General features: G+C 35.2%; 1 protein-coding gene across 6 annotated transcripts in view; it reads right to left on the reverse strand.

Moving 5' to 3' along the window:
• The window catches only part of FBXW7 (F-box and WD repeat domain containing 7), a 233,573-nt gene that overhangs the window by 90,251 nt on the left and 131,291 nt on the right, over nt 1-12,031 (reverse strand). For 4 of the 6 annotated variants that reach the window (XM_032332517.1, XM_032332518.1, XM_032332524.1 and 1 more), the window contains exons 2-3: nt 5,968-6,017; nt 4,758-5,330 (exon numbers count right to left, since the gene is read on the reverse strand). In XM_032332517.1, the coding sequence (XP_032188408.1) occupies nt 4,758-5,261 (504 nt within the window). In that variant the 5' untranslated portion in view covers nt 5,262-5,330; nt 5,968-6,017. The remainder of the gene's footprint in view (nt 1-4,757; nt 5,331-5,967; nt 6,018-12,031) is intronic. The other 2 variants (XM_032332521.1, XM_032332520.1) reach the window with 1 other exon arrangement.

Raw genomic sequence — 12,031 nt, forward strand, 5'->3', positions numbered from 1 at the left:
GATGAGGGGCTTGATCCCAGGACCCTGAGATCATGACCTCCACAGAAGGCAGAGGCTTTAACCTATTGAGCCACCCAGGCGCCCCACATAAAAGGATTCTTAAGTATGTGCTAGGCATCTCTTTAGAAAACAAGATCTTTTTTAATATAAGGCTGTAGAGAGGGAATTAAGAATGAAAAGATGGGCATTCCTATCTGAGGAACCAAGTGGACTTTATAATTTGTAGGCAGACTAGTCAAATTTACAGAAATAGCCAGCACACAACTCCTGGTTAAAAAGCAAGTTTGATGTACTCTTGAAAAGGTGCTATCTGTTCTCCGATCTCAAATTTCACTGTCATTTCTTCTTACTACAATTTTCGCCTTAAGCCTTCATATCTTCAACAACCTTTGTTAGACACCACATGGAAAAGCACTTAACTGAGCCCTCCATATCCTTTCCAAAGGATAGGCTCTGATGATTTAAAATGTAACATAATATTAGAAAGCCATTATACTCCAGGGGCTAGAACCCAAACAGACATACAGTTCTCCTGAAAATCTTACATAGTAATGTTTACTAACTTCCTTCCCTATGGTAGAATTTGGAAAGAAAGCGCTGGGATTTTTTTGTTTTGTTTTGCTTTGTTTTGTTTGAAATTAGGCAGATCTGGATTAAAATCTCTGGTCACTTACAGTGTGATTTTTGGGTGAATCATTTGGCCTCTCTGTACCTTCTATTTACTTATGTATCATAGGGACTTGCAAACAGTATGGACTTAATAAATAAGCTTGACTTGACTTGACTGCCAGTACCCTTGACTTTTAACATTAAGATGGTCTGAAATTGCTAATGCATATTATTGCACAGCCTCCCATATAAACAAATCTTTGGTGACTAGAGGGGGAAAAAAAGATTGTCCTAAGAATTTTGATAATTTCAATTGCTTCCAAAGAAAAGATCAATGCAAGAGAGAACCAAAAATGCTTTTTCTCATTAATATCATATTTGAGAAACAGCATGTTCAGGAATGACCAATAAATAAGTATAACTGTCCAAAGGGAACGTTTAAGAAACTGCAAACAAAACAAATCAAAACAAAACTTGAAAGCTATTTTGGGTAAACTATGGCTAATCCCATATTAACATGAAAAAAAGGGGGAATATTTTTATTTATTTAATTTTAAAGATTTTATTTATTTATTTGACAAACAGAGATCATGAGTAGGCTGAGAGGCAGGCAGAGAGAGAGGATGAAACAGGCTCCCTGCTGAGCAGAGAGCCTGATGTGGGGCTTGATCCCAGGATCCTGGGATCAGACCTGAGCCAAAGACAGAGGCTTTAACCCACTGAGCCACCCAGTCACCCCAAAAGGAGTATTTTTAAATGATTCTTATACCTCTACTACTCTCAAAAGTTATAGTTTAAGAAGACTTAAACTGTGGCCTAGGGTAATGTCTGTAGAAGTGTTTTATGTTTATAATGATAAAGAATTTAAAGCTGCTCCAAAATAAAGTCTTTGAAATAATGAGAGCTCTTCCTTATTTTCTATATTTAGAAGATTTATATAGATGGGTGACTGACATTTTCTTTATAAGCAATGAAGTAAGAAAAGACATCTTTAAAGTGTTGGTGAAAAAATAAAGTACTCTGGGAATAATCCTAAAGAAGAGCCCCAGAAAGAGAGAAAAGGGAAAATGGGCCAATTTTGACCTGAAATACTACTTTGTAGAAGGGCATCGTATTTGTGCAGGAAAATGACCTCAAGATAAACAATATATCAAGTTTCTGCACAAGAATACATACATACATACGTACATAAACACTTACGCACATACATACATCTCTTCCTCCTGTCACTAGTACTCAGTCTATGTCTTTGGCCTTGTATGTACAACACAAAAATTTGTACTCATGACTCAAGAGACACTAGAAAAAACTGATTTAAAATTGTTACTCTGTTTTTAAGGAGGTAACCAGATAGATATGTCTTAGATAAAAGACATATCTAAAAGTTCTGTTTACAGATTCATCTTGAAAAGGGAGGAAAAAATGATAAAGCATCTGTCAAAACTGTATATTCACAGTTTTCCTACAGAACAATCTGATGACTTCTCCTTTTGGAAAAAGATAGTTTTATCTAGCTGGCTTTCTTGTTTTTAATTATATAGAAGAACTCACTGATAGCTTTGCTTTGCTCAACAAGGCTTAGTTTTGATAAAACTTCTTTCTTAAAGAAGATAATGCAATAAAATGCTAAACCCCATTCCCCAACCTGAACCCTCAGAAAAAAGAGACACACAAACCCCATCTTTTGATGTAGTAACCTTGACGGAGAGAAATCAAGAGATCTGGGGGATAAAATTTGAGTGGACTGCATTATAAAAGGTCTTAGCCTTACAAAAAAAAAAAATTGGGCTGTAACTATTAGTGGTAGAGCCATCTGGCTGAGATTCAAAGCACTACTTCAACACCTTGAGACAGAGATGGCAGAATGAATATGAACCACTACAGAAGCTAACTTCTACTTAGATCAAACCAACTAAGTAAAATCTAAACTTGCAAAAAGGCTAGGGAAACTAGGAATAAACATGTTTTAGAAAGAGTTTTAAGTTTCACAACCTTAAGCAAAAATGATACAGCAATTTAAATATTAAACCTAGCATCTGAGATTTTTTTATTCCAGGTCAGGTTACATTAAAGGAGATGATATTATATCTGTTTGTACATTATTATTGGGCTAAATCGATAATTTGCTGTAAATTTAAAAATAAGCAAATAAGAGTAAGAGGACAAACTACTATGGACATTATTTTAGTATCTATAAAATAAGCTATAATTTGAATTAAAATGTTCCATTCCAAAGAACTGTTTAACTTGTAAGTCTACTCTACATGAATAGTCATGATTTTTATCTAATTTTAAAATGATAAAGAACCAAAAAAGCATGCAAACATAAAGATCTATAAGCATAGAAGCCTGAGGGGGGTGGAAAAAGGATAAAAGTTGAGCTACATACCTCATTCATTCTGAGTATAATTCTTTTTACTTTTTCTCCTCTTTAAATAGACCAGTAGATAGCAACACTGCCTAAAATATTGATTAAAATAAATTCTAACTCCAGCAAAAGTACATGATGTTTTATTGAATTTCCTGTAATTTCAATGGCACCAAAATACAAAGAAAATAAAATTCAATGTAGAGAAGTCAGCACTTTCTTGACTTAATTAGGATCTAGTCAACGAGACCAAGGTATATAAAGAAAACTCCTATTTCCAACCTTATCATTTTCTGGGGACCGTACGTGTAGATTCATATTCTTTACAACTTAAAATGTTTCAATTATGGAACATTTTAAACATACTTTAAAAACCACACAGAAAAATACCCATGAAACACCCCATCTCTGCAACCCAGCTTCAATAACCAGCAGCTCATGGCCAATCTATACCCTCTTTCCTTTTCTCCCCTTCAGGATTATTTTGAAGTAAAGTCCAGGTACTACATCATTTCATTTTAACTATAATTTGATGGGGAAGGAGCGGCAGGAAGAATACAATAGAAAGACTGGTAAGTGAGAGAAACAATGGTGCTTCTTTTTCTCCACAATCCCTGTCTTTTATCATAACCATAATTTTAAGGGATTAACATTCAAGAATATTTTGAAGAAAGAAGTTCCCATGCCATCCCAAAGAAAAAGCACTGGCAATTCAAATTTACTGCAGTTGCCCAATCACTTCCTCCTCCCATCTCAACATTCAACTTCATTCAACTTCAACATTTCAGGACCTCCCGGACTATCTAGTAGCAAAGATAATACTGGGAAGCAGTCAGAGTATATTCCAGACCTTGTTCTCTGGTATAGCCTCAAAGGACTACATCCAACAGAATTTTTTCTCAGCACTAGATCAATCACCAGTTGATATCTCTGGTTTAGATAGGAGTCTAATTACCCCCCTTTTAAAACGGGCCTATGGCTAAGGGCTGCCTAGGTGGCTCATTCAGTTAAGCACCCAACTCAGTCAGTTAAGCATCCAGCTCAGTCATCTAAGCATCAACTCTTGACTGAGCTCAGGTCATGATCTCAGGGTCGTGAGATTGAGCCCCGGTGTTGGGCTCCATGCTGGGCAAAGAACTTGCTTAAGATTCTCTTTCTTCCTTTCCTTCTACCCCTCCCCCCAACACTCAGCTGTGCATGCATGCACTCTCTCTCTCTAAAAACAAAAACAAAATACATATCTATGGCTAACTCCATGGGCTACCACTAGCTGAATGAGATAAAGAGGCACATAAAACAGAAAGGCCTTCTAAGATGGGAAGGAAAATGAAAACTGCAAATAAGGGAAGTAGTGGCAGAAATTTGACAGTAACTTTTGCCTTGGAGTAATACCTGTGAATACAAAGTCCACCCCAACCTCCTGCATTTTGTAAATAAGAAAAGATTCTTCGCTACTTGATTACACAAATCATATTTCACTCCAAACCTCTCTACTACACAGAAACTACTAACCCATCACAGGGACAAAATTTATAATAAAATTCGGTATTAATGATTTTTCATAGTAATAAAATCAATTACCTCCCCTCTATCTGTAATAAGATTGTCCCATTATCAATATTTCTATTTCTAATACCTTCCATAAAACAAAACTTATTTCATTTTATTATTACACATCTGAAGATTAATTTTGTGGTAATAACAAAGACTGTGAGGAAAGTTTCATTACAATTAACATGGATAGGTAAATGTTTTACAACGGCAGACTAAATATACTCACTTTTGTTGTCTTTGTATAGAACGGGGAGGAGAGTTGGTGAATAGGCAGGTCCACAATACTAGTGGAGTTTGTGACACTGTTACTATGTGTATGTTCATCTTCTCTGCTACTGTCATCAGATTGATCAAAATCATCACTCTCCTGGTCCATTTCCTCTTCTTCTTCCTCCTCCTCATCTTGTTCACCAGCATGTTCTTCATCTTCTTCTTGCTCTTCTTGGTTCCCTGAGGAGTCCTCATCTACCGAAATGAACCGATTATTGTTTTCTTCCAATTGTCCTTGCTGGGAATCATTTTGGTCTCCAGGTCTAGGTTCTGCTCCAACAACTTCACCATTCCTTGCAGTGTGCTCCTCCTCTTGTTGTCTTAGCTGTTGCTGCTGCTGTTCCTCCTCAACCACACGATTCATCTGTTCCTCATCTGCCTGGCTTGAGGAAGGGTTACCTCTCAGAGAACCTCCAGTTCGTCGTCTTTTGCTGCCCACAGAGAGCAGTTCCTGATTCATTTCCAAAAGCCAGCTTGCTACTTCTTGGACCTTGGCTAGACTATCAGAAGATGCAAAGGATTTCACATTCTGTAGGGAAAAATGGGGGGGGAGAAGAAAGGTTTGTACAGTCTACGTTATCTCTCACTTTAATGTTCTATGTCTATATTCCAAATTTCATTAAAGACTGTAAAAAGTATTTGATGCTATTGAGATATTAAGATGTTCTTTAGGAATCAGTAGGAAGTTTAAAATGTTAAAATTGAGACTTTATAAAGACATATACAAAAATCACACAGTACACAGCTTTATTTTAATCTTTAAAAAAATAATTTTAGAATTAAACTTTATAATTTAGTTGCTTTTACCAATAAAACATAATCTAACCATTAAAATGATTTTTAATTTTAGATCAGTTCATAAACTATAACTTTCATAAAACTTCCAGAAAATTTTATGAAGTGTATCATTAAAAACTATTCAATTATCAATTAAGTTTTGGAGATACTGAGATAAACCAAGATAAAGAGGCTTATTTACTGTAGGAATTTCCCAAACTTCTCTGATCATAGAACCCTGTCTTAAGACATGTTTTCCTGACAGGTACCAAGTATAATCATTATGATTTTTGTTTTGCACAATGAATATAAATCAACTGGAGAACAAATAAACAAAAAAAAAATTTATTTTAGTTTTTTTTAAAGGAAAAAAGTTCATAAGTTCATGCCCTCTGACCCAATAACTCCACTTCTGGCAATCTATCCTAAGGAAGTAATCCTAAAACAGAAAAAAAAAATTATGCAAAGGATGCTCACTGCAGCTTTATCCAAAAAAGCAAAAAATAAAAATAAATGTAAATAAAAATAATCAAAACCCAAATGTTCAAGACAAAGGAATCCATGAGATGGGCTATATTTAGTGTAATTCCTAAACATGATGTACATTTTAAAAAATTGTGAGAACATGGATGTTTGTATTATGTTAAGGGCAAAATACAGGTAATTATAGGATCATAGCATTATTAAACTGCATAAAGACTAGAAGACCAGATTTCAAAATATAAACTACATTTAGTTTAGTATTTAGGTAGTAGTATTTTAAGTGCCTTAAACTTACTTTTTAACCATATTTCTCAAATGTTATGTATCAAACACATTTGCTCTTATGTTTTATAGACTCTAAAACTTGATTTGATATAGAATCTTTTCATAATGCTCATTCTTGAATTTCATCCTTTGCGGTCATCTATATGGACATGTTTGAGGCTACATAAAATAATGCCAACACACTGGCCAAGCTCATATAGAATTCCTTTTAAAAAGATCTTTAAGGTTGGGGCGCCTGGGTGGCTCAGTGGGTTAAAGCTTCTGCTTTAGGGGCACCTGGGTGGCTCAGTGGGTTAAGCCACTGCCTTCGGCTCAGGTCATGATCTCAGGGTCCTGGGATCGAGTCCCGCATCGGGCTCTCTGCTCAGCAGGGAGCCTGCTTCCTCCTCTCTCTCTCTGCCTGCCTCTATGCCTACTTGTGATCTCTCTCTGTCAAATAAATAAATAAAATCTTAAGAAAAAAAAAAAAAGCTTCTGCTTTAAGCTCAGGTTATCATCCCAGCATCCTGGGATGGAGCCCTGCATTGGGCTCTCTGCTCAGCAGGGAGCCTGCTTCCCCGTCTTTATCTGCCTGCCTCTCTGTCAAATAAATAAATAAATAAAATCTTTTTAAAATATATCTTTAAGGTTTATGAGATATAAGAAATATAATACCCATCTTCTATCATGCTCTAAGAATAACTACATTGTATTATATATCACAATGATCTTCAGGTAAAACAGGCTTATTTACTTTTCAAACCCTTGCGACTAGAGGTGAATCCCCAGAAGGGCCATTCCAAGTTTTGAAATGGGGTCTGAAAGTCTGAAAGATAGTTTTAAAATAGCACTATTTCATTTTATTTTCTATCATCTACACTTTATAAGAAAAAAAGCTGTACTGTGGGGGGAAATTCTTTAATTCTAATTACAAGTAGAAGTACAGTACAGAAAGAAAAGTTCCAATGACTGAACTGTGAGACACTTCAAAATTCTGAGTGAAAGAGTAACCAACAAAGATGACTAACAAGGAGAACTGGGAATGACTGACATTCTTGAGGCCCTGAAAGAAAGCATACCCAGGAAGAGAAAGTATAAAATGATAATGGTTGTTGATAGTTCAAGCAGGATGAAGAGAAAGAACTGACCACTGGATTCAGTAACATGGAAGTCACTAGTAACAGGAGTTTTATTAGCTGAAATCTGATTAAAGTAGATTTAAGAACTAGGAAGAGAGAACAGAGATGATGTGTACAAACAAGTTAGTAGTTTACTGCAAAAAAAGAACAAAAGGGAGTGATAATTGGTAAGGAAAACAGAGGCAAGAGAAAATGTTTTATTCTTTAAGACTAGAGAACTAGCAGTGTATCAGTGTACTGACAAGAATGATCCAATACAAAACAAAAAGTTGATAATGTAATCAAGAAGAAGGGGAAATGGTGAAGTGATGTTTGTAAGTAATTAAATGGGGATGATGAGAATGAGTTCAAAAATTGGAAGGACTAGTTTCCGTTAAAAAAAATGGATACTTCATTTATGATAAAAGATGGGAAAGAAGAGTGGTATTATAGGTACTTTACATTTATTTTCTTTTTACCATATTTCTCAATGTGTAAACAGTTGGAAACAGGTAAATTTTTATAAGTGGCAGGAGTTTTGGGAAATTCCCTACTCATTCCTTCAATTATTTTCCTTTTCTTTTTAAAGTAGGAAGCAATGTTGCCATTATCATCAGAGTGATCTTGGGAGAAGAGGTTGCTAGAAATCTGAAAAATGGGGTTTGAAATAGTTCTCTAGAGAGAGAGGAAGGAAATTTTCCGAGGTGCATGAGATTTTGATGATCAAATATAATCAATAAATCATGACGTAACATGTATCAAAAGTGGCTTTTAAAAGTCAAGTGGTTCCAATAACCAAACTATGGAAAGAACCTAGATGTCCATCAACAGATGAATGAACAAAGAAGATATGGTATGCGCACGCACACGTGCGCGCGCACGCACACACACACACACACACACACACACACACACACACACCATGGCATACTATGCAGCCATCAAAAGAAATGAAATCTTGCCATTTGCAATGACATGGATGGAACTAGAGGGTATTACACTGAGTGAAGTAAGTCAATCAGAGAAAGATAATTATCATATGATCTCCCTGATATGAGGAATTTGAGAGGCAAAGTGGGGGGTTTGGTGGGTAGGAAAGGAAAAAATGAAACAAGATGGGATCAGGAGGGAGACAAACTATAAGACTCTTAATCTCACAAAACAAACAGGGGAGGTGGGTATGGAGAGGGTGGTTGGGCTATGGACATTGGGGAGGGTGTGTGATATGGTAAGTGCTATGACATGTGTAAGCCTGACGATTCACAGACCTGTACCCCTGGGGCAAATAATACATGTTAATTTTTTAAAATTAATTAAAAATTTTTAAAAATAAAAAAATCAAGTAGTTCTTCTTTACAATTCAGATAAGCACAATAACAAAATTTCTGTATGAGGTAGAAAGTGGGTTTTTTTAAAAAGCACATTAAATACATCTGTTGTTTTCTATAAAAAATAAAATAATAAACTGTAGAAAATAAAGGTCATCAAAATCTTACTGGCTCATATATGTAAAAGACAAACTACATATACATCACAGAAAAGCAGGTTAAAAATAACATACTGAAGAACACTGATCTATGCAAATGAATATATATATAGTATCCCAGTGTATATCAAGGTAAATCTACTATTCATAGGCTTCCTTCAAAGAATTAAAATCTTGCTTTAGTAACTGCATCTAAAGTCTAACTCTCCTAACACTAACAGGAACATTTTCCATTTGGATGATTATGCATAGAACAGCATGAAATCAGGGTCATTCATTGCCTGGAATAATCCAAACCCCAAGCAAATTGCCCTAGGTGTGCCAACCAAAGAAGCATATTTTTAAGAGACTGAAACGGGTTAAATGACATATTAAGAGCAACTTACAAGATGAAAAAGATGAAAGATCAAAGAAACTAATCATAAAGAGTATGTGCAAAGTAGGGAGGAGACTGTTGGTAAATAGTCTATCAACAAATAGAAAGTTTATGACTGGCATTTCTAAGACAGTACTTGCACTGATCATCAGTGAACACTTCCATTACTAATTAGGAATAACAAAAAGTCAAATCACTATCATTGTGTAACTTTAGTGTTATATTGGGAGGAACAAAGAAGAAAGTGTCTTTAATTTAAGCCAATAAAGTCAACTGACTCATATTTACAACCATAGCATATAAACAGCTTTCAAAATAACAGATTCTTACAGATAGACCTGATCAGAAATGGTAAACCCAAGTAGAAGAATCAGATTTAAAGCACAGCCAATATAAAATATATAATGACAAAGCTAAAAGTCAGGTTCTAGGAATCCCAGAATATTTGAAGAGGCTGAAAATATCTGACAGACTTACATAAAAATTTGTCCAAGCAGAATATATATTGGATTGGATCTCTCTGATCCATTTTGGGAATGGAAAATGGAAAAGAAAATTTCATATTCTGTTGGCATTCATAAACCCAAATTTAAACAAACAAACAAAAAAACCCCAGCATTTTTAGGAAATTAGTTTTTTTCTAACAATGATCTATTAAGTAAGCTAATGACCTAATTAAAATAATAAACATTTATTCAATAAGTAATAGGAAATCAGAATCAACTAAACACTCTTATAAGGGAGGGAACCTTTTACTTTTTCATTAATCTATAATGTATTATTTGTTTCAGGGGTACAGGTCTGTGATCCATCAGTCTTACACAATTCACAGCACTCACCATAGCAATACCCTCCTCAATGTCCATCACCCAGCGACCCCATCCCTCCTACCCTGCTCCACTCCAGCAACCCTCAGTTTTTTTCCTGAGATTCAGAGTCTGTTATGGTTTGTCTCCCTCTCTGGTTTTGTCTTGTAAGGGGTGGGGGAACCTTTTTAAAAAGAGTTTATAAAGCCCCACATTTTTAAGAAAATTGATCTAAAACTTGAAACTGTTATACAGGAGACGTTAATAAAATATTAACCCCTTAAATGCACACTTTTTTTTTTAAGATTTTATTAATTTATTTGAGAGAGAGAAAGCATGTGCAAATGTGTGTAAGAAGGGTGAGGTGCAGATTATGACTTCTTTTCCAAAACCAGAATCTGTACAATGCTCAAAGATAATTACTATAAAATAAATACTGACTGAACGCTCAATATGATCAGGCACATTTTAATTTTCTGGAGGATAACGTTTAGAAATGTTTCTTTACAAGTTAATCAATGACTTTTAACCCGACCAGAACCCATGGTAAAATCAGATTTTACATTATAAATAACTCTGGATGTATGTATTTAAACAAACCTAAAACAATGGTTTAGAGAGAGGGAATTATAAAATATTTCAGATACCTGAAGTCTCTATAAATCACCACCCTTAACTAAATATTCTCATTATTTGTAGTAATTATATTCTATAAAGTTATCACAAATACTGAACCACTGCCCCTAGGGGAAACACAGGGTTAACTTCCTGAAAGCCTTGGTCACAACATTTTGGCCATCTCATCGATATATAGTCTTTTCATGTGTATGCTTCTATTTAAAGACATAAACTTAATACATATTGTGGATTCATTAACACTGAACTCAGCCTACGGCACTGAACAAAGCTTATCTAACAACTCTATGCCCTCCATAAGGCATATTATGACACTAGACAGCACCTTGCCACTATGCTTGGGAGCCATTTTCAAAAGCCAAATATTTCACTAAATAGACCATGAAAGGACACTTGTTCTAGTATGAGAGCTGGACCAGGAAGGCAGGGTGTCACTTTGTTTGACCTCAGATGGGAATGTGCATGCCAAGTGATTTTTTACCACTCTGTGCATGCTCATGTCTACAAAGGACTGTGAAAGCATCACAAATATTGACTTTTGGTGTCACAAACTGTAGTGAGTAGGCAAATTCGTAAACACAAAATCTACAAATAATGAGGGTGGATGGTACCTACTTTATCTAAATCTTCTAGAAAGAGCACTATTTGCAATGCAAGATTCACACAGTATTTTGAGATATTAGCAAAGAAGCCACAGCATTACCTATTGGCTGCTCTTGGAAATATAACCAAGGATAAAAGGATCAAAGAAATTGAAAGTTCTAATAGACATTCACCACTAAATTTTTCAAATAAATCAGAAGTTCAGATAGCCCATATAGAAAAGGGGAAAGAAAGGCATCACTTTTCCCTTTGTAAGTGGCCAGAACAGGGTTCTTCTGGCAGCATCATTCATTATTGTGACAGTTCTGAATCTACGGATGCCTAGAAAAGATGCCTACAGTCACCACCATCCTAGGATGAAGAAGTATTATAATAATTTCGCTCTTCAAAAAAATTCAGAAATAAGGTTACTGTGATAGAAAAGAATTACTCCAGGGCTTCACCAAGTCGTAGAAAATATTGGGTAACATTTAGTCATTATACCTTGTTGATTTAGTGACACCTCAGACCTAATTTCTGTGCTTTTTAAAAACTAGTTTCTCAGAAACTTTTTAACTAGTTTCTCAGGAAACTTGCTTTTCAGAATATCTTGGATTAATCAACACCATCTGAACTTATTTTAGGATGTTTAAAGAAATCAGTATGAGCAAGTACATGTTAAAAAAAATTGAGCTCTGAAAG

Source organism: Mustela erminea, chromosome 2 (assembly GCF_009829155.1).
Source record: "Mustela erminea isolate mMusErm1 chromosome 2, mMusErm1.Pri, whole genome shotgun sequence".
NCBI lineage: Eukaryota > Metazoa > Chordata > Mammalia > Carnivora > Mustelidae > Mustela > Mustela erminea.